This window comes from Musa acuminata, chromosome BXJ1-11 (genome assembly GCF_036884655.1).
Source record: "Musa acuminata AAA Group cultivar baxijiao chromosome BXJ1-11, Cavendish_Baxijiao_AAA, whole genome shotgun sequence".
Classification (NCBI taxonomy): Eukaryota; Viridiplantae; Streptophyta; class Magnoliopsida; order Zingiberales; family Musaceae; genus Musa; species Musa acuminata.
The window spans coordinates 25804194-25822726 of record NC_088337.1 but is presented as its reverse complement, the minus strand read 5'-3'; the positions used below and the strand labels follow the sequence as shown (position 1 = coordinate 25822726).

General features: G+C 39.7%; 1 protein-coding gene across 2 annotated transcripts in view; it reads left to right on the top strand.

Moving 5' to 3' along the window:
- LOC135583738 (uncharacterized) overlaps positions 1–18533 on the top strand; it is a 56619-nt gene that overhangs the window by 16600 nt on the left and 21486 nt on the right. For both annotated transcript variants that reach the window (XM_065090231.1, XM_065090230.1), the window contains exons 3-10: positions 411–559; positions 736–975; positions 7829–7938; positions 8039–8116; positions 8218–8324; positions 17990–18084; positions 18170–18282; positions 18385–18488. In XM_065090231.1, coding sequence (XP_064946303.1) covers positions 411–559; positions 736–975; positions 7829–7938; positions 8039–8116; positions 8218–8324; positions 17990–18084; positions 18170–18282; positions 18385–18488 — 996 coding nt within the window. The remainder of the gene's footprint in view (positions 1–410; positions 560–735; positions 976–7828; positions 7939–8038; positions 8117–8217; positions 8325–17989; positions 18085–18169; positions 18283–18384; positions 18489–18533) is intronic.

The following is an 18533-nucleotide window of genomic DNA, read 5'->3' as shown; positions in this document are numbered from 1 at the left end:
GTGCACTTTCTGATAAAGTCAGCATCATGCATGTTTCAGGAATAATCTTCACCTTTAGATATTGAAATAGATCAGAATATATGAAGTCATATATAAGAACAGTGAATTGAACATGCTTTTCTTTACAGATGGTGTTTTGATGATACCTTTAATATACATGAATTGTTGTGCACAAATGTAAATGCATTCCACCTTGCCAAATGTACACTATATATGTTACAATTGGCAAAAATCTTGCAGAGTGTGCTCCACTATACACAAATTTTTCTTGAGAAACATAATACATAATAACTGTTGATAGTTCTATAACTGTACCCCATCAATTTGAAGTTTGATTTATTTTTTGGTGTCTTTGAACTAACCAACTATCCTTCTTTACCTGTTTGACTTCATTATTTGTTCTTTTTCAGGTACCCTCATGTAGAAAAGGATCACTTAATAAAGCTATTGAAACAATTGATTCTCAATTCAACTCATTTACCGGGCGTGATTGGAGGAGTTTCAAATGCTGCTGATGTTCCTACACTTCTGGGATCTGGTTCCTTTTCTCTTCTTGAATGTATGTGACCTTTGTATACTCTCTTTTCTTATGATGCTTGCCATTGTATCATGTTTAAGCTCATACAATAGCTTTATCCTTTTGATAAATTGTTTTTGCTTGTTCTTGCCTGCATTTTGTTCTCCTCTATCTTTTGTCTTAACTCTCTCACCCCTAGTCCCCGTTTTACCTTGCAGCTGACAAGGATAGAGAGGATAAAGGAGCCAGTAAGTTGCCAGGTTATCTGCGTTGGCCACATATGCAGGCTGATCAGGTCCATGGGTTAGGATTAAGGGAGATAGGTGGTGGTTTCACAAAACACCATCGTGCTCCATCTATTCGTGCAGCATGTTATGTCATTGCGAAACCATCAACTTTGGTGCAAAAAATGGAGATATTAAAAAAGTTGAGGGGACATCAGAATGCCGTCTATTGTGGTATTGTTAATTTACCTTCTTTAATGTAACAGTTCCACTTGATGTTTATAATTATTTATGAACAATGTTAGAATAGGACCAGTGCAACTTAAGTTTACATTATATATGAACTTTCTTTTATATTGTTTTCTAGTCTAATATGGCAATACAGCAAAGTGTCAGACCAATTGTTTCCTTAAAGAGGAAATTGGTGGTATTCTTTTCTAAATTCCAGCTTGAGTTGTAGGAAAATAGGTGTTTATTAATATTCTATTTGGTCTGTTTGTTTCAAACTGAACTAGGTGGTAATACAGATCTGTCATGGATCACTTGTGCAGGCTCACAACACACAAACTTTGCCGCACAATCGTCTACCTTTTAAGTTTATTCCTGTCTTAGGTAGCTTGTAAGGGGTTTATAGTAGACTTGACAACCCTTTTTGGTTGGATAGTGTAGCTGTTTTGGCTTATAAGCATAGCTTGCAATCAGCCATTGATGAGACAAAATTGCCCAAAAATGGATCCTCTTGCCCACACCATGCAGGGATTTCACATGTGGAAATGGTCAGAGAAAAGTCAGCCATATCAGCACCCTAGAATCCGGACAGGGCTGGATGGGTCTCTGGTAGTATTCAGGTTAGTTGTCACATAGCCTTACAGTGTGTGTTGTGCAGGCAATTGTTCTGCAGACTTTGTGAGCGCGGACTAGTCTTGGGCCCTTTGTCAAGTGATCATTCCAAGAGAGCAATGTGTGTCCATTTTTAGTTGCCTAATGAAGTGTTTTGTTTAATTATGCTTGTGTGATTCTGAGACTTCGAAGGACTAAGGATGCTAATGATGAGCTTTTGCATGTGCATTTGTTCATTCATTGGTAATCTGTCTTCTTTCTGTGCAAGTCCTTAGTGGACCGCATGAGATTATGCAGGAGGTTGACTCGTTGCGAGTTGGTGATTTAAGGATGCTACATGGCCTAGGCAAAACTAGCTAAGACGTTGGTACCAAATCATATGGTCCAATACTGGTATTTTGTCGAACTAGCACATAACGGTTGGTAGATACCACGTGAACCACTATTTGAAATTTTGGCAATGACACGTCAGTTTTTCAGACTTTTCAGTTTATGTTCATCTCTTAGGATGTACCATCCTACTTGCTGCTTGTTTCATCCTGCAGTTGTAGGACTATTCCTCCTTAAGTCAGCTGTTAGCAGGTTGGGAATGTAGTGCGAGTTTACTTACACAATCTCATTTACTTACACAACCAATGAAATTCAATCTCATTTACTTACACATACCAAAAGGTCGCTTATTGCCCAAAGGTGCCTTGTGTTATTAATGTAGTGCGAGTTTAGGCCGGTCACCAACACACACGGCTTTAGTTAGCGCAACGGTGGTCGTAGATCAGAGCGCTCAAGGAGCGAAGCCTTATTGGAGCTTGGATGCTCTTCCTTTTGCCTTTCCTTATAGTTGGGTGCATCATGTTGGACTTTTCGTTTCAGTTTAGATTTTATCTGCAATTTTTTCATTTAAAAGCATCAGTTTTTAATTTTTATGTGCTTGTTAAATCAAGTGCCATGCACCAAGAGTTTTTATCAAACATAATGTGATCATCCTTTGGTCTTACCATAGCAAGTTCAGTATCTTTCACTAAACTACTATATTGCCTATTGAATTTCATGACATGAATATTCGATGAAATAAACCCATATGTATGTTCGTCTCATTAATGCCAAAATGAACATCTTCTATTAACTATGGATTAAACCAATCTATTGAATTTCAAGGTTCATAATGTTGATTGATAGCATCGGCCTCAGGGTTTTGCCTATTATTGAATTTCATGACATGAATATTCGATGAAATAAACCCAAATATGTTTGTTCATCTTGTTAATACCAAAAGCAACATTTTCTATTAACTATGGATTAAACTAATCTATCTAATTTCAAGGTTCATAATGTTGACTGATAGGATTGGCCACGGGATTTACTATTGTGTTTGGATCTGTTAGATCACTGGATTTATTTTCTTGCAGTTACCATGAACTGGTTGGGGTCCTTTTGAACTGGCTAGATATGACTGGATTCCATGGGTATTGGTTGGATTTTCTCATGTCCAATGGAGTGCAGATTGATTCTAGTTGTGTCCAGTCAATCATCCATTTTGAGTCATTTGAGCACCAACTGATCCAATGAATGATGATTACCAAATGTTTTGTGAGGACATGTTTGATTTAAGCACCAAAGACTGACAAGGATTTAGGAAAGTTGATGTCTCCAAATTTCTGTTGTTTAAATTTTCAAATCTGTTTAATTAAGAAGGGGTGTCATAAGGTCTTGCTGTCTTGTCAAGCATTATAGTGGGATCAGCATAACCTAAAGCGAACCATTTCCATAAGACCATGATTACTATGAATGGACTGATGATTTTTCAAAATGGTTGGATTATGTTACAACAATCTTGACCTACACCTTCAGTAGGTCTGAAGAAACCAAATGTGAATCCAACTGGCCAGGCCTGTAACAACCAAACTGTTGAATGTAGAGAAAGTTAAAAAGTGCTCCATCATTGTGTTTGATGCTTTCTTTTTGGTTATATAAATATCAAGCTTTACCCGAGGAAATGTAGTAATGTATTTTAACCTGTTGTGCAGCAGGTCCTGATGGATAAAATCTTATTTTGTTGTGAAGTCTAATGATTTAAAAAGCGCTAGGCGCCAAAAGACGCTAAGGTCCAAAAACGCCCGAGGCGTTATGCGCTTGTCCGAGCGAAGCGAGATGTTAAAATATAAAATATATAATATAATTAATAAATATACTTATTAAAAAAAATTTAAATAAAAATATGCTATTAAATTAAGAAAATCTAAGATACAAAATCATAATGTGACATTAACAAAAAGTTTAAAAATTTAAAATAATATATTATTAATCTAATAAATACAAATACTATTATTAGTATACTGTTAACAGTATACAGTATACTGTTAACAGTATATAGAAGAAGAAGAAGGAAGAGGAGTGTAAGGGGGTGCTGACTGAGAAAAGAAGAAGCGACAGCAGGAGCGGGAGCAGCGAGCAGTGACAGCGGCGAGCAACGGGAGCGGCAGCGACAACGAGCAGGGTTAGGGTCGGGCAGCGACTGGTTTAACCCAGGCGCTCGCCCGAAGCACCCAGCGCCTGGGCTCGGGCGAGCGCCGTGAAGTACGTCGCTTGGAAGTGAAGCGAGGCGCTCGGGCCTCGCCTCGCCTCACCCGAGTGCCTTTTTAAATCACTGGTGAAGTCTAAATAGTCAATTTCAATAAAAAGTGTGTAAACTGTAAATTATAAGCAATTCGCTAGTTATATACCTTTAATTTGCTTATACAACTGTGTAACGTGTTGCAATCCTCCATCCTGTGCTATTTATATATCTGGTGTTATGCTCACCATGTTGTGTTACCACATGGATAACATATCAAAAAGGAAAGTTGTGAGCAAAATATTTATCAAACTGTTAAACTGTTAAATCCATACTGTATGTTTTTTGTAATACATTACAAAGAATTATCCGATGCAATACACTACAAAGTTTAATCTTTTGTAATAAAATAATAATGTTCATTGACTGCGAGTGTTTGTAGCTTCTACATAGCATTTGAAATGACCATTTAAATGAATTTACAGTTTCTAGCTTAACTAGGCATGATGACTTGTTCTTGTTTTCCAGTCCTTTGACAACCTAAACTAATTCTCTCTTTTTTGCAATTAACTTGGAAAGAAAGATCTAAACTGATATAATAAATGATAGGGCAAAAAGCAAAGAGTTCTGTTAAGTGCACATACAATGTCATAAATGGTAGGACAAAAGGAAAAGACTTTTAATGAGTGCATGATATAACATCATAAATGATGGGACGAAAAACAAACACCTGTTAAATAAATGATACAGAAGTTAACTTGAACAGGCAACCTTTTAGTTTATGGCTTAGGTGAATTTGTGACTTATGGTTAATTCTTTGGGGGAATGGTGACTCATCATGGTCAGCTAAGAAAATTTACCTTCATTGGGACATGCAAAAAAACACTTGAATGAGCATCTTGGTTCTTCTAAACTTTATCCTTTCTTGTCACTCCCACACTCAACTCATAATGGTTGTCTGTGCTTCATGAACATAGCAAGGAAGCAAAAATGTAATTGTCCAGTGATCATTGTTTTAATGTTGGAGAAAAATTTGTGTGCTTCGTCCAAAAGATGCAAGGTATATATCACGATAGACATTTATTTTCATCACACCATGATGCTATGCCATACATTAATTTTCTTTTCTCCTATTGGCTGCAACTGTTTATAGTTTTGAGAAAACATAACATTTTATTTGGTAATCAAGTACATTTGGATGACACAGCTTCCTTGGTCCATCTATTGATTTTTAGTAATTTTGAATTGATTGTTAACGTTGATAGTCAAGGACAAGCCTTATCCACATTATCTTTTCAAATCCACCTTTTCCCTCTAATACTTATAAAGAGATAAAGTTGTTGGTAACTTGGTATAAACATGGATTATAATAAATTAGTAGTGGGTTTAAATTAGAATAAAGAAGTTGATGTGAAAGAAGCAAAAGAATATAATGGGAAAGTAAAGGTTGTGGAGTAAAGGTATTATGCAGAAAACATCTAATTATGAACTTGTATGATGTTCTTTATATTTCACCTCATATAAAATTTATGAAAAGAACAAAAAAAAAGTGTATTTAGGAATCGGTTACCATGATTACAAAGAAAGGAGCCTCAATGCTTTCTTCACTTTTGAATTTCAATATAGAATATAGTTTCTCTCTTACCAAGGACTGTTCGTGGAATGGTGGCAATACTTATACCTTTTTGGCATAACAGAACAGTGTTTTTAATAGGCACTCGAGTGAGGCGTGATGAGGATTGAGTGCCTCGCATGACCTCCAAGCGATGTGATTCATTGAAGCACTGCTTGGGCACTCGCTTGAACCCAGGTGCCGGGTGCCTCGAGTGATCGCCTGAGTGAAAGTTGTGTAGCACAAGAGATTGAAATAGAAAGGGGCCCAAGTGAGGAGGGCACTGACTTGAAGGCGAATACAATGGAATCGATTAGTGCCCGACGATGGATGGGAGGGCAGAAGACATTATCGTTCATCGGAAGAAGAAAAGCTAGGGTTTTGAAGGAAATGGAATTGGGGGACAATAGAAGTTGATCCCTTTTGAACGGACGTGAATATAAATGCAATAAGTAGGGCACTAAGTATTAAATCGCAATAAGCGGCATACTTGGTGTCAATTTTGTTGCGTCAAGACGCCAATTGACTCACCCTATCGAGTGGGATTGAGCTCAAATTATGCGTCAACTCAGGCATAGCAGTCAAAGAATCACATCGCTTGGAGCTCAACTCATATCTAGATTTGCTTGATCTAATGTCATATGGAAGATTTTGAATGGTCGAATTGGGACATGATTATATGTACATTGATATGGAATCAACCCATTTAGGTAAACCTACTGTTGCTTCTCAAGGATAATAGAGTCATTTCAAGCCAGCTAAAAACCCCATATCTGCTTTACTGCATTCCTCTCGTTGATCTTCATTTCCTGTAATATATATTTCAAGCCGGCTATATGATTTCAATTTGATGTGGCATTTTTATTTTTATGATCATATTTAGCAATCGTAATATATATTTTAATATTTTAATATATTGGGGTGCCTTGCTTCGCTCGGGCAGGCGCCTAGGTGAGTGCCTCGGGTGTTTTGAGGCCTTGGCACCTAGTGCTTTTAAAAGCACTGTGACAGAGTTCTGTGCTATGCAGGTAAATGGACCCATTTGTTTGGTGGCAAAGGCTTATTCTGGCCAGGCCATATGTCTGCATCTTTGTTGTGGATCAGCATGACTTGTGCTGATATCTTTTTGACCTGGTGTTTTCTAACTCTTCCCAATATGCACAATAATTCTTTCATCAAACTTCATCTTGGCATAGTTATTGCATACCTTAGGCATGTCTTAGATTGGGCTAGCTGGTAGGTTGATAGCCAGGATTGATAGAATAGTTTCAGCTGGAGCTTGACATGTTAATTGCAATGTTACTTGGCATGGTTGGAGTTTTGGAGGAAGAGGAGAGCGAGGAAGAGAGACATGCAGAGTAGAGAGATGCACTGGAGTAGTTTTAGTAAGGAGCTAGACATGACAATAGAGTAGTTTTTGGTAAGATTAGGATTGTGAATGAATGATCTTTGGTTTAGCTTTCTAACAAATTGTGTATATTGTGTATAAATCTTTACTTTATAAATGCTTGGTCACCATTTTCCCTCTCAAAGATTAGATCAAGTCATTCTAAGAATATTTGTACTTTATGTCCACTCTATACTTCCAGCTTTTAGTAGCTTAGACTTGCTATTATCTTCTGTGATTCCTAAAAGGTGGATTTTGGATATTATGTTAATCATTATGAATTTTCTATGATCTTTGCTTCACTTTCATTTACTATCATGACCTAGAATTCCAATAACTACTTAAGGTTAGGAGAATGCAGAGAACTGGTTGTGCTTATCACTTTAAATAGCTGATCTACCTATGCTTATGTGTTGCAAGTACTTGCTTGACACTGGCTTGGTCCCATTGGATTAGTATTTCATTCGTTGGTCCTCATTTCTGGTTTTCCTTCTCTTCTTGGGTTATCACCAGTAGAATTTTAGGTCTTTTCTTTTGTTGCTTTAATTAAAAAGTGATATCAATATGCCACAATTGTGATGTATCTTCTGGCAGGCTGATCCTCTCCATAATTTGGTTGCTTCTGGTGTTAGATTAGTCATTTCATCAAGATGTTTTGGTCCACTGTAATTTGACATGCAAATGTTCATAACTGTAGCTACATTTGATCGCTCTGGGAGGTACGTTATAACGGGTTCTGATGATCGACTTGTGAAGATCTGGTCAATGGAAACTGCATTTTGCCTGGCTAGCTGCCGAGGACATGAAGTGAGTCTTCATGGTTTTTCAATGTATTTTATCTTTGACTGCAAGATTTTATATTATTTTATCTTTGACTATCATTCTTTATTTTGTCTGTGTCATGAAGGGCGACATAACTGACCTGGCTGTCAGTTCAAATAATGCTGTGGTGGCATCTTCTGCAAATGACTTCATCATTAGAGTTGTCAGTTCATCTCATCATCTATTAATGTGCTGTTTATGTTGAAATTTCAGCTTGATTTGCGTGTTATCTCAAGTGTTGATAGTTTTACCTTGTCAATGCAGTGGCGTTTACCTGATGGACATCCAATATCAGTGTTGAAGGGGCATGCTGGAGCTGTGACTGCTATTGCCTTTAGTCCCAGGCCTTCGGCTGTTTACCAGCTGCTTTCGTAAGTTCTTACATTATATTGTCTACCGATTTATGCCTCTTTTGAATCTTTGGCATTTAGGATATCCAGTTATGGCCCTATAAATCTTACCTTTGTGCAACTTGCAATATGATCCTCTTGAAAATTTTAGAATTTACACTTGTGTGTTTGTTTCAAATTGCAGATTTATCTCCAAGATCCAGTTTATATTTTGCTAACTCTGTTGATGAAAACATTCCAAATTAAAATGTGAATTGAAGAATTTAAATGATTAAACTCATGTATCTATTATGATATTTTACCACCAGCAGAACCTTTATTTACTGAACAAGATAATGGCATTCTTTAGAATTGCTGGCGATAATATGGAAGTAATGTTGCAATTTTCTCAGTGAGAGCTTGGTGTAAATCAGAGCCTTCACTATAAATTGATGACATTTTTTTTTATTATAATGCCTAACTGCTTGTTTATATGAGTGATAAAAATTTGGAGCATGATGTTGAGTATTTGGAAGAGATCAAGCTCACAATATAACAATTGCTGTGGCAATGTTAGTCATCCTTGCTTGATTATTATTTTTATTCAATTAAGCTACAGGTTTCTATTTGTCCCTTAACCATAAAAGTTCTTGGGCAGTTGCTCAAATGACTACTCAAATTTTCATTTATTTTTTAAAGTGATACCATGTTTAAATCCAAATATGATATGTTTATGTTTGCATAATCTTAGCTACTTTGATAATCCCAAAAGTCGAAGGATTTACAAAAGTAAAAGTATTTTGGCCTATCAAACTTTGAATTGCTCTTTTTAAAACCTTGCTCAGTTTTGAGAAAAATAGACATTACAATTTTTCCTGATCTACTAATCTTTTCACAATTGTCTTTCATTGGAGGATATTGATTGTGGCCCTTGCTTCAGGAAATGATTGTTGCAACTTCATTCTGGGGATCTTTTATAGGTTGGAATTATCTAGTTCAAATAGTTAGGGCTTGGCAAAATAGTTGTCGTTAAAATATTGCTCCTATCTGAAGAGGGACACTAGAGGTGGAAGATGCTTTGCAGTGGTTAAGCTAAGTGGTAAATGAATTCAAATTTGGATGGATCCCCAACTTGATCAATTGTTCAATTTCTCTTTTTAGTCTGTTTCAAGTGTACTTCCTTATCTTTTTGAGGCTTGCTCCACAGCTAACTAATTTGCTTCAACCATGCTGTGGCATGATGTTTATAACTTATGGAGCTCTAGTACTCTAAAATGGCTGTTGGACTTTCCTTGGTTTAGTGAGCTACTCTCTCTCTCTCTCTCTCGCTCCTTTTCATTTTACCTATGTCAAAGGGCTCAAATAAAGAGTTTATGGAGGTTATCTAGTTCATGGTTCGCCTTTCCGGTTCGTACCGATGTACTAACCAGCCATTAGTATGATATATACCGAATTGTACTGATGTACCAACACAAGATATAGTAGGGCATATAGACAAATTGGTATATACCACCCATACTAGTTCCCTATCGGATTGATACGTACCGCCCATACCGAGCGGTATACTATGGTACGGCAAACCTTGTTATGGTTGTAGTTATCTTTATAGCTTCTTTCCAGTAAATTTCTTAAGTAGGTAGACATTGCAGTTTAGACATGATAATTTGGAATTCTCTGTTTAAAAGGTTGTGTTATGTTGTTTGTTGCCAAAGATAGAATTTGTTTGGACAATCTTCTAGTTGAACAAGGTTGGATGGCGGGGCTAGTCATGCACTTTTCTTCTTACAATGACTTTTACTTGGCTCCTAGGTTCTTTCTGAAGCTAAGGAGCTTCTCTCTTCAGTCCTAGTCTTCGTTGCTAATTGATTGTTTTTCAAGATCTATGGTGAGATTGGAGGTGTTATTTTGTAATTTAAGTTTGGAGGAAAAATTGGGTTGGCTCTGAAATTTATTGTGTTGGAAATTGTGGAAAGCCAGGAATGCTAGAATTTTGAAGAACTTGAACTCTGATCCCCTTGATATCCATAAGGAATTGGCATTTCCATTTTGCATGGAAGCTTTTATGCCAATGAAGATATTTGCTGGATTTTCTTTTAGTTCTTTTTTTTGTGGCAATGAAATTTGTTGGTTTTTTGCTTTTTTACCTTTTGTAACTTGTTCATTTACTCATGCATCAGTTTATACAGGTTTTGGCTATGTGCATTAAGAAGAAAAACTATTTGTATTTTTCCCCTGAATCCTTCCTTTTTAATTTGGACCAAAAGTCATATTCTAATTTCACAATGTATTTTCTTCAGCATACAGTTTTTGAAATACCAAGTAAATGACATTGGTTAATCAAAGTGCATATATGTACTGGTACCTGTGTCAAATGTCATTGGACTTGTACATATCAGGCTGGTATGGTATTGTAACCTTCAATATGCCGACAAAAATGAATACTTAAAAATTGATTAATATTCTAGTACCCTGGTCTTTGCACTGGTATCCTATGGTGGTAATGGTCAGTAAGGTTTAAAATCCTTATCCTGTTGGTTCAGGATACTACTGGTCAGCACTCTGACATTCAGTATGTGTTGGTACCAGTAGGTACCGCCAAGCCTAGAGAGAGAGAGAAGGGATGAGGCTGAAGAGGAGGAACAGGAGAGGTGGCAATGTGGAGGTGGTGGTAAGGACAAGGAGGACTTGGATGAAGAAACAGTAGCATAAAGGAGGAGGACAAGGAGGCTGCAAAATAGGAGAAAGAGAGGATTAAGAAAACACAATTGTCAGTAGCTGTCAACAAAAAATAAAAACATAAAAAAAGGATCTGGTATCAATTCACTGTGCAGTACACCTTGGAACTGCTCGACCTATCTCAAACTGAGCCATGGCTTGCTACGTGAGCTTATCGACCAGTAAGCTTAGTTTCAAACTGAGCCATGGCGAAACTATCCGGTCCTTGTCCCAGTTGGCTGTTAGATCGATAAACATAAGTTTTGAAATACTTTGTCAAGGAGAACTGGACAATCATTAGATAGATGGAAAAGCAGTGATTAGTTCTGGAACAGTTTGGTGCTCTAGAATTTTTCAGAGTTTAATCATCTTGCTGCATTTTTGTTTGTCTTAGGGATTTTGAGAATATTGTTACTACAGTGAAAATTATCCTTTTCCACCACAGATTGGTATTCAATTTATTACTTTCTATTAGTGATTCCGAGTGGTATAGGTTGAGATACTAAGATATGCAATTTTAGTAATACTAGGAGTAAACTTGAGGACATAGTGAAGTAGGATGGACAAGTCTCAACAAGTAACAGTTTTTGTTATCTTGGATTGATTCAACATAATGATGGAGAAATTGATGAAGATATTTTCCATGAAGTAAAGACTAGATCGTTAAGGTGGAGAGAGGCATCAAGAGCAGCTTTGTATAATCACTGAGTACCTTTTAGATTTGAAGAATAATTATATAAGGTAGTTGTTAAACCAGTGATACTTTATAAATTTGAGTGTTGAGTAGTTAAAAATGACATATGTTAGTATGGAAATATTAAGAAAGATAGTAAGCAAGATATTTTTGTTTAAGAATAATTAAGTGTAGTTTAGATAAAATATAAAACAAGAAAAAATCATTTAAGATAGTATGAACACACTCTAAGAAGACTTATAGATGCTAACTATAAATACAGATTTAAATACTCTTAATTTAACTAAAAATATAATTTTTTTACATAGCTCTATGACAGCAATAAATCCATTTAAATGACCCCAAATAATTGGGATATTATGGCCTTGTTGTTGATTTTGTTATTACTTTTTGTTTTGCTTTTGGAATTATGAAGCTCCTACTTTGAGTTATACTTGAGTTAAGATTTCTATTATGGGTTAGGTTGGGATATTTGTTAAGTCATTCAGAATTAACTTTTGTAAGATCTATATCTTTTTAGATAGGATTTGATAGGTTGTATTTTCCCAGATTATTCTGGATCAAAAGAGCTAGATTGCTTATACTTTTATAAGCTTATATGGAGGCTAAGCCCATTGATCTATTAGATAGTTATGTTGAAGATTGTGAGAAAAATAATGAAAGAAAATGAAAGCCAGTCATTTTTATTCTTTTTCCTTGTAGGTTTATGTTTCTTGTTAGAAGCAATCAGTATCTCTTTTACACATTCTAAACCCTCCTGAAACTTATTCAAGTTATTCTTTTGCTATTCCTAGAATTTTCAGTTGTATCAGCCCTAGATCGTGTCTGAGCATGCACACAGTGATAATTAGAGATTGGTTGCAGCTAGCTTGCCTACAATATCATGCCTTTTGATCAACCACTTTTCTCTAGTCTCATATCTATTAAAAACCTTCATAAAATTGCAGACATTACTATAGTTCATAAAAACACAAAAGTGCACTGACATCAATTCAAATCTTTCTTATATTGGTCTCGTATGCGACATTAGTTCAGCACCTTGTTTAACACTGAGATTCAGCCATAAACAATTCATAAAAGCAGCCACTAATTTCTATCAGTTTTTATTGAATTTTCCATTTCTGCGGTCGACCACATTGACATGGACTTAGCTGGTTTTGCCTAAGTCGTGCGGCACCCTCGCGCGTCCGTCCGCAAAGGTCAGCCTCCCCGAAGCCTCCCATTGTCCCTTAGGACCAACAAAAGAGAGAACGGGTAAAAGAGAACGCCTCAATCGGGATCCACAAGCAAACATGTCCGAAAAACACTTCATAGACAATGCAAATTACAAACAGACTTTACAAGCTCTGAATAGTGGCACAACAAAGGGTAAAATGGTCCATTACAGACCGAAAAGCTCTCAAACGTGTCCACATGACACAACCTTTATTTACAAGCCTAAAGAGGCCACCAACCCAACTAGCATGGGACTATTCTGCCTTCGGCCGCCCCTCTACATGTTGTACAAGGCATGAACATGCCAAAAGACACGGACATACATAAGCATTACATCAAACACCCTGTTTCGAAGTTTGTCCGTGACATTCTCCCCCACTTATCCCTTCGACGTCCTCGTCGAAGCCTTTGTGAACACTGCAACTCTTCACCTTTGCTGAGTCTTCAATCTTCTGCTCCAGCTGCAATGCGCCTCCTGGCTCCCAGTTGCTCTCCGCTGCTGTTTCTGAGTAGTCGAACCTTTGATCCGCCATGCTGCTTCAACTCACAAATGACTCTGACTCTGGTGTGGGGTTGGTTGAGTTGTGTTGATTATTGTTGATTCCTGCGGATCCCCCAGATGAAGGAAAAGACCATCCTTACTGCGCCAGTCTCTCAAAATTTTCACATGCTGCTTGAACTGGGTGGATGCTTGTTGGAGCTTTAACAAGCATCGCCTCGCAAACTTTTGAAGTTTTGGGTCCTTCCTCCACAAAATCTGCTCATTGACTCTTCTTTCAGTTAGTTGTCACATCCAAGTAGGTTCGCATCACTTCCGCTTTCGATTGGCATTTCGTTGGGAAATGAAGCGGACAATCTACTCTCAGTAGCACTGATCACCATTGGTGAGGATTTGACAACTGTTGTCTTCCATTCTCTTCGAAGGGTCTTTGAACTTGTACAGAGCTCCTCTGCTGGATAGATAAGAGAATTGGGGTACTCGGTTTCGCCCATTCTCTTAAGAGTTGAGAAGGCAAAGGTTACTTGACTTCGCCCGCCTCCTCGAGGTTGTACTTCATGCATCGAGCTGGTTACTGGCCTTCGCCTGCTCTTTGCTCACACTTCTGAAGCACTTGAAGTGTTTGCACTCCTTGCGTTGAGTTAGTTACTGTGATTCACCTTCTCAATGCCATTGAACTTCTGGAATGCAGGAAGTTTTCACCCCAACTTGGAGTAATTCTCTGATAGATGAGGTCGCCTCTGGGATTGTACCGTCTTCTCCATCAACCCTGCCGCCTACTCCACTGAGTAGCAAAGGTACAGCACCACGTACTGCTTGCTTCGTTCCTTGGTCGTGCACTCTTGCATGACCCGAAGTCCTTCACTTACGGCTATCTTGATGAGAAACTTGTTGACACCGGTCTTACGAAGTTCTTCGGCCTCTGCCCTTCAGCCTTGTCTCGGTACTTGAAGATTGCCTCTGCATTCTCCACCTCCTCGGCCCCTTTCACGACCAAGTGCTCTCCCTCCATGAGAGCAAAGGATCAATGACTTGCACGGAAGTCCCGCCTCTGCGGTACCATGGCGCTGCCATGCCCATGGCCCTACTATCCGTTGCCTCGCATCTGCATCCCTTTTCTTCACAATCAGTAGAGATGTCTCCGTGGCACTCCTCTGAGTCCACCTCCATTCTAACTGATTGCTTGATTTTGGGTAGCTAAGTCCCTCTGGACTCGTCGTCGCTTCCTCGCCCCTTTCGACCCCCTGCTTCAACACCTCTGTGTTCTCCAAGCAGTCCGTTTAGTCGATGGAAAGACAGACTGCAACTCCCATGCATGGCCTCTGCCATCACGTTGTAGAGTTTGCACCGATTCTGTTCTCCTTAGCTTCCTTGGTAGCAACGTTCGCTTACTCGACCTTGTCCTTTGACTTGTCGGGCTCCCTTAAGCGAATATGAGCTCTGGAGCAGTCCAACTCTCCAGCTGCTTCGATCATACCTCTGCATGATCAAGTCCCTCCCGTGGAACTCACTGGTACTTGCATTCGAACTTTTCCCTTAGTGGAACACAGCCCCCATATGCTGATGACCAAGGTTTTCATCCGATGCAAAATTCGATGCACGCCCGGAAGACCCGCCTTTGCGGTACCATGGCCTTCACTCCTTGAATCCATAGCCCTTCTTGCCGTCGTGTTGTTCACCGAAGTGGAGCTTCCAGTAGCTCCCGATCATACCTCCATATGATCCAGTCCCTCCCAGGACTAAGTCGTGTGTGTCGCATTGCCACGAACTGTTCCACCACGATCCGCTGCACCATGTCGCCTCCTGGTGACATCTCCATTGCATTCTGATCCTTGTGGAATAAACTCGAATTGTGAACCCTCCATGTGTGGCCTCTGCCAATACATCGCAGGGTCTCCTCCACCTTCGATTTTGTTCGCTCCTTTGGCAATCGACCTTCATCCACCCACTCTTGGGTCACACCTAGATGAAGCACCGTTCTAGGACAATCCGTCGCCTAGTAGCTCCCGAAGTCCCCCGACTTCGCTGTAATTAGTGCACCATTGTCTGGATCCTGGGCCTCTGCCCCTACCAGCACAATCTCCGCTGCGCACCGCTTCCCTCATGGCAACTTGAATGACAACACTATGGCATATTCTTCAAGAGTACCCGCCTCTGCGTCCTCTTGCCCCGTGCTAAGGCCTTCTGAACTCAACTCCGCCTCCGCAAATTGAGTCGCCTTAGTTCCTCCTTCAAATGCTCCTCCGAGATAAGGTGCATGTGCCCCGAAGCTCCCTTCGTCTTTGGCACCATGCAAGATGAGTCCGCTCTGTCAGAATGAAGGACCCATGGAACAGCATGATTCTACTCCTGCCTCTGCAAGAGTTCATGTCCTTGACCTCTGTCTAGGGAAAGCGCTGTGCCTCTGCTCCATGTTCCAACTTCTATGTTGGCTCCCTTCATGCGGCTTGGGTACTTCGCCAAGTTACACCCAAGTTGCTCCGCTCCTCGTTTTTGCATTGAGTCGATGGTGGCCCTCGCGCCCACCATTCCACGGGTCAGCCCTCCCTTGAGTCCGATCTCCATATCAACTCTAAGTGTGCCTTCATTTAAGTTGCTTCAGGTCGCTCCCCCACTTGATCTCGCAATGCATCCACCCATGCATTCTCTCGAGCGAGATCATGTGACAACTCCTCGCTGCTTGCTCGGTCCATTAAGCTTCGTGGAGTTGTTGTTTGTGAGGTACTCCTCCTCAACATGTGAAGTCCGTCTCACATGATTCTCCCTCTGGAGAGCCGAGACTTATCCCTCCTGGATAACTGTCCCGTTGGAGCAACATCTCTCTTCGTTTCGGAGACCACCATCCCCTTGGACTACTCCGATCTGCTGAACAAACTGTGCATTGTTCTGTCTCTTGCAAACGCACTTGCTAGATTGCGCCTCCACGTCAATACAGCCACCGCTGCACCCCTCAAGGCCTAGCAACATGCTGAACTCGTTGCACACTTCAGCCTCCTCCGGACGTATCCTTCGCATGCCGAAGAGAAAGTTTCAATGCTCCATGGCGCCGAGTCTCGACCGCCTTGGGATGGCCACGAACATTCCATCGTCCGCATACAAGCCCATGCATGAGTACCAAATTCTTCGAGTTAGCAATTCCCCTCACCTCTGTGAGCTTTGCAAAACTCTTTTGGTCGTTGAGCAACTCATTCCACCTTGCATGGTCTCATTCTTGCCAAGCGCCTCGCTTGCCTAGAGCACCATCAAGTATGGTTGTCAACGTTGAGCCGTAGCTCAAACTCAGCCATCCCAACCTTTGTGCGCTCCACATTCTTCCAAGCTTGCTTGTTCTCGTGGTGCCTCTTGCGCGAAGGGTTGGCCATTCCTCTGAATGCCAAACTCAGATGCCCGCTCCTCTGAGCGACTCCTTTTCCCTACATCTCCATGCCCGTTTTCCCCCAAACGGTCGCGCGTTGCTGACTACCCTCAACGCAGCCCCGCTAGGTCCCCCACGTTTGCATGTCAAGTGTTTCTATGAGTGCTTGTCCCGCTCTGATACCATATGACACGGACTTAACTGGTTTTGCCTAAGTCGTGCGGCACCCTCGCGCGTCCGTCTGCAAAGGTCAGCCTCCCCGAAGCCTCCCATTGTCCCTTAGGACCAACAAAAGAGAGAACGGGTAAAAGAGAACGCCTCAATCGGGATCCACAAGCAAACATGTCCGAAAAACACTTCATAGACAATGCAAATTACAAACAGACTTTACAAGCTCTGAACAGTGGCACAACAAAGGGTAAAATGGTCCATTACAGACCGAAAAGCTCTCGAACGTGTCCACATGACACAACCTTTATTTACAAGCCTAAAGAGGCCACCAACCCAACTAGCATGGGACTATTCTGCCTTCGGCCGCCCCTCTACATGTTGTACAAGGCATGAACATGCCAAAAGACACGGACATACATAAGCATTACATCAAACACCCTGTTTCGAAGTTTGTCCGTGACAACATGGTACAAAATAAAAATCCATCTACCTAACATCCTAAAAGTCTTATCCCTATAAGGTTCTGCCCACCATTCATTATATGAATATTTAAAAGAAGGGGTCCAAAGTTAATGCTAACTTTGGAGAGTTACTGTACTTCCATCAGAATGCAAGAATTCTTTTTCATTTACTGTAAACCTGCAACGAGGAGGCCAAAAGGTCAAAATCCAAGGACTCCATCTATGAGTGTGACTGAGAGAATTGAAGTCTAAAATTCATGTGAAGTAGATAATATGCTTGTCCCTAGTGTTTTAGGTGACTTTAAAAAAATTGTTGTTTTTCTCTTAATTTAGTTCCTCTTGTTGCTTGAGTTTTGGTGGATCTAAGTTAATAAGTTTCAGAACTTTTATAATTGTTTTTTGCCAATATGTTTTCATATTCACTTTTGCTTAATCGTAAAATGATTTATTTGAATCTATTAGCTGGGGCTTTTGAATCTCTTATGCACCTGAAACGTTATTTTTGTCATAGAAATTATATAGTTGTACACTTGTACTCTTTTCTCTTTTCCAATATTGCATGTTCTTTTGTTATTAGCAATGATTATGATTGAACAGATCGTCTGATGATGGTACATGCCGTATCTGGGATGCCAGGCAGTCACTTGCCAAGCCACGAATTTACATCCCAAAGCCTCCAGATTCTTTAACTGGTTAGTTTGTGATTATTTTTTTGAAAAATATGTTATGTTGCTCAACTTTGAGATTTGAAGTTGCAATTGATGAAACAAATGCCAGGAAAGGGCACTGATCCTTCTAGTGCTGGTCAACAAACACGTCAAATCTTGTGTTGCGCATTTAATGCTAATGGAACCGTATTTGTCACTGGTAGCTCAGATACATATGCCCGGGTAAATCTTGTGGCTCGTGTACATTATCTAAAGATTGGTTTTAAAAATTATGTTGCCAAAGAGTTCTGATATATGACACCTTATGTGCAAGTTGTTTCTCAGGTATGGAATGCTTGTAAGAGCAACACTGATGATTCTGAACAACCAAATCATGAAATGGACCTTCTATCTGGTCACGAGAATGATGTCAATTATGTGCAATTCAGGTGAGTTTATTTGGTTAAAATGTGTTTATATTGCTAGCTGTTCTG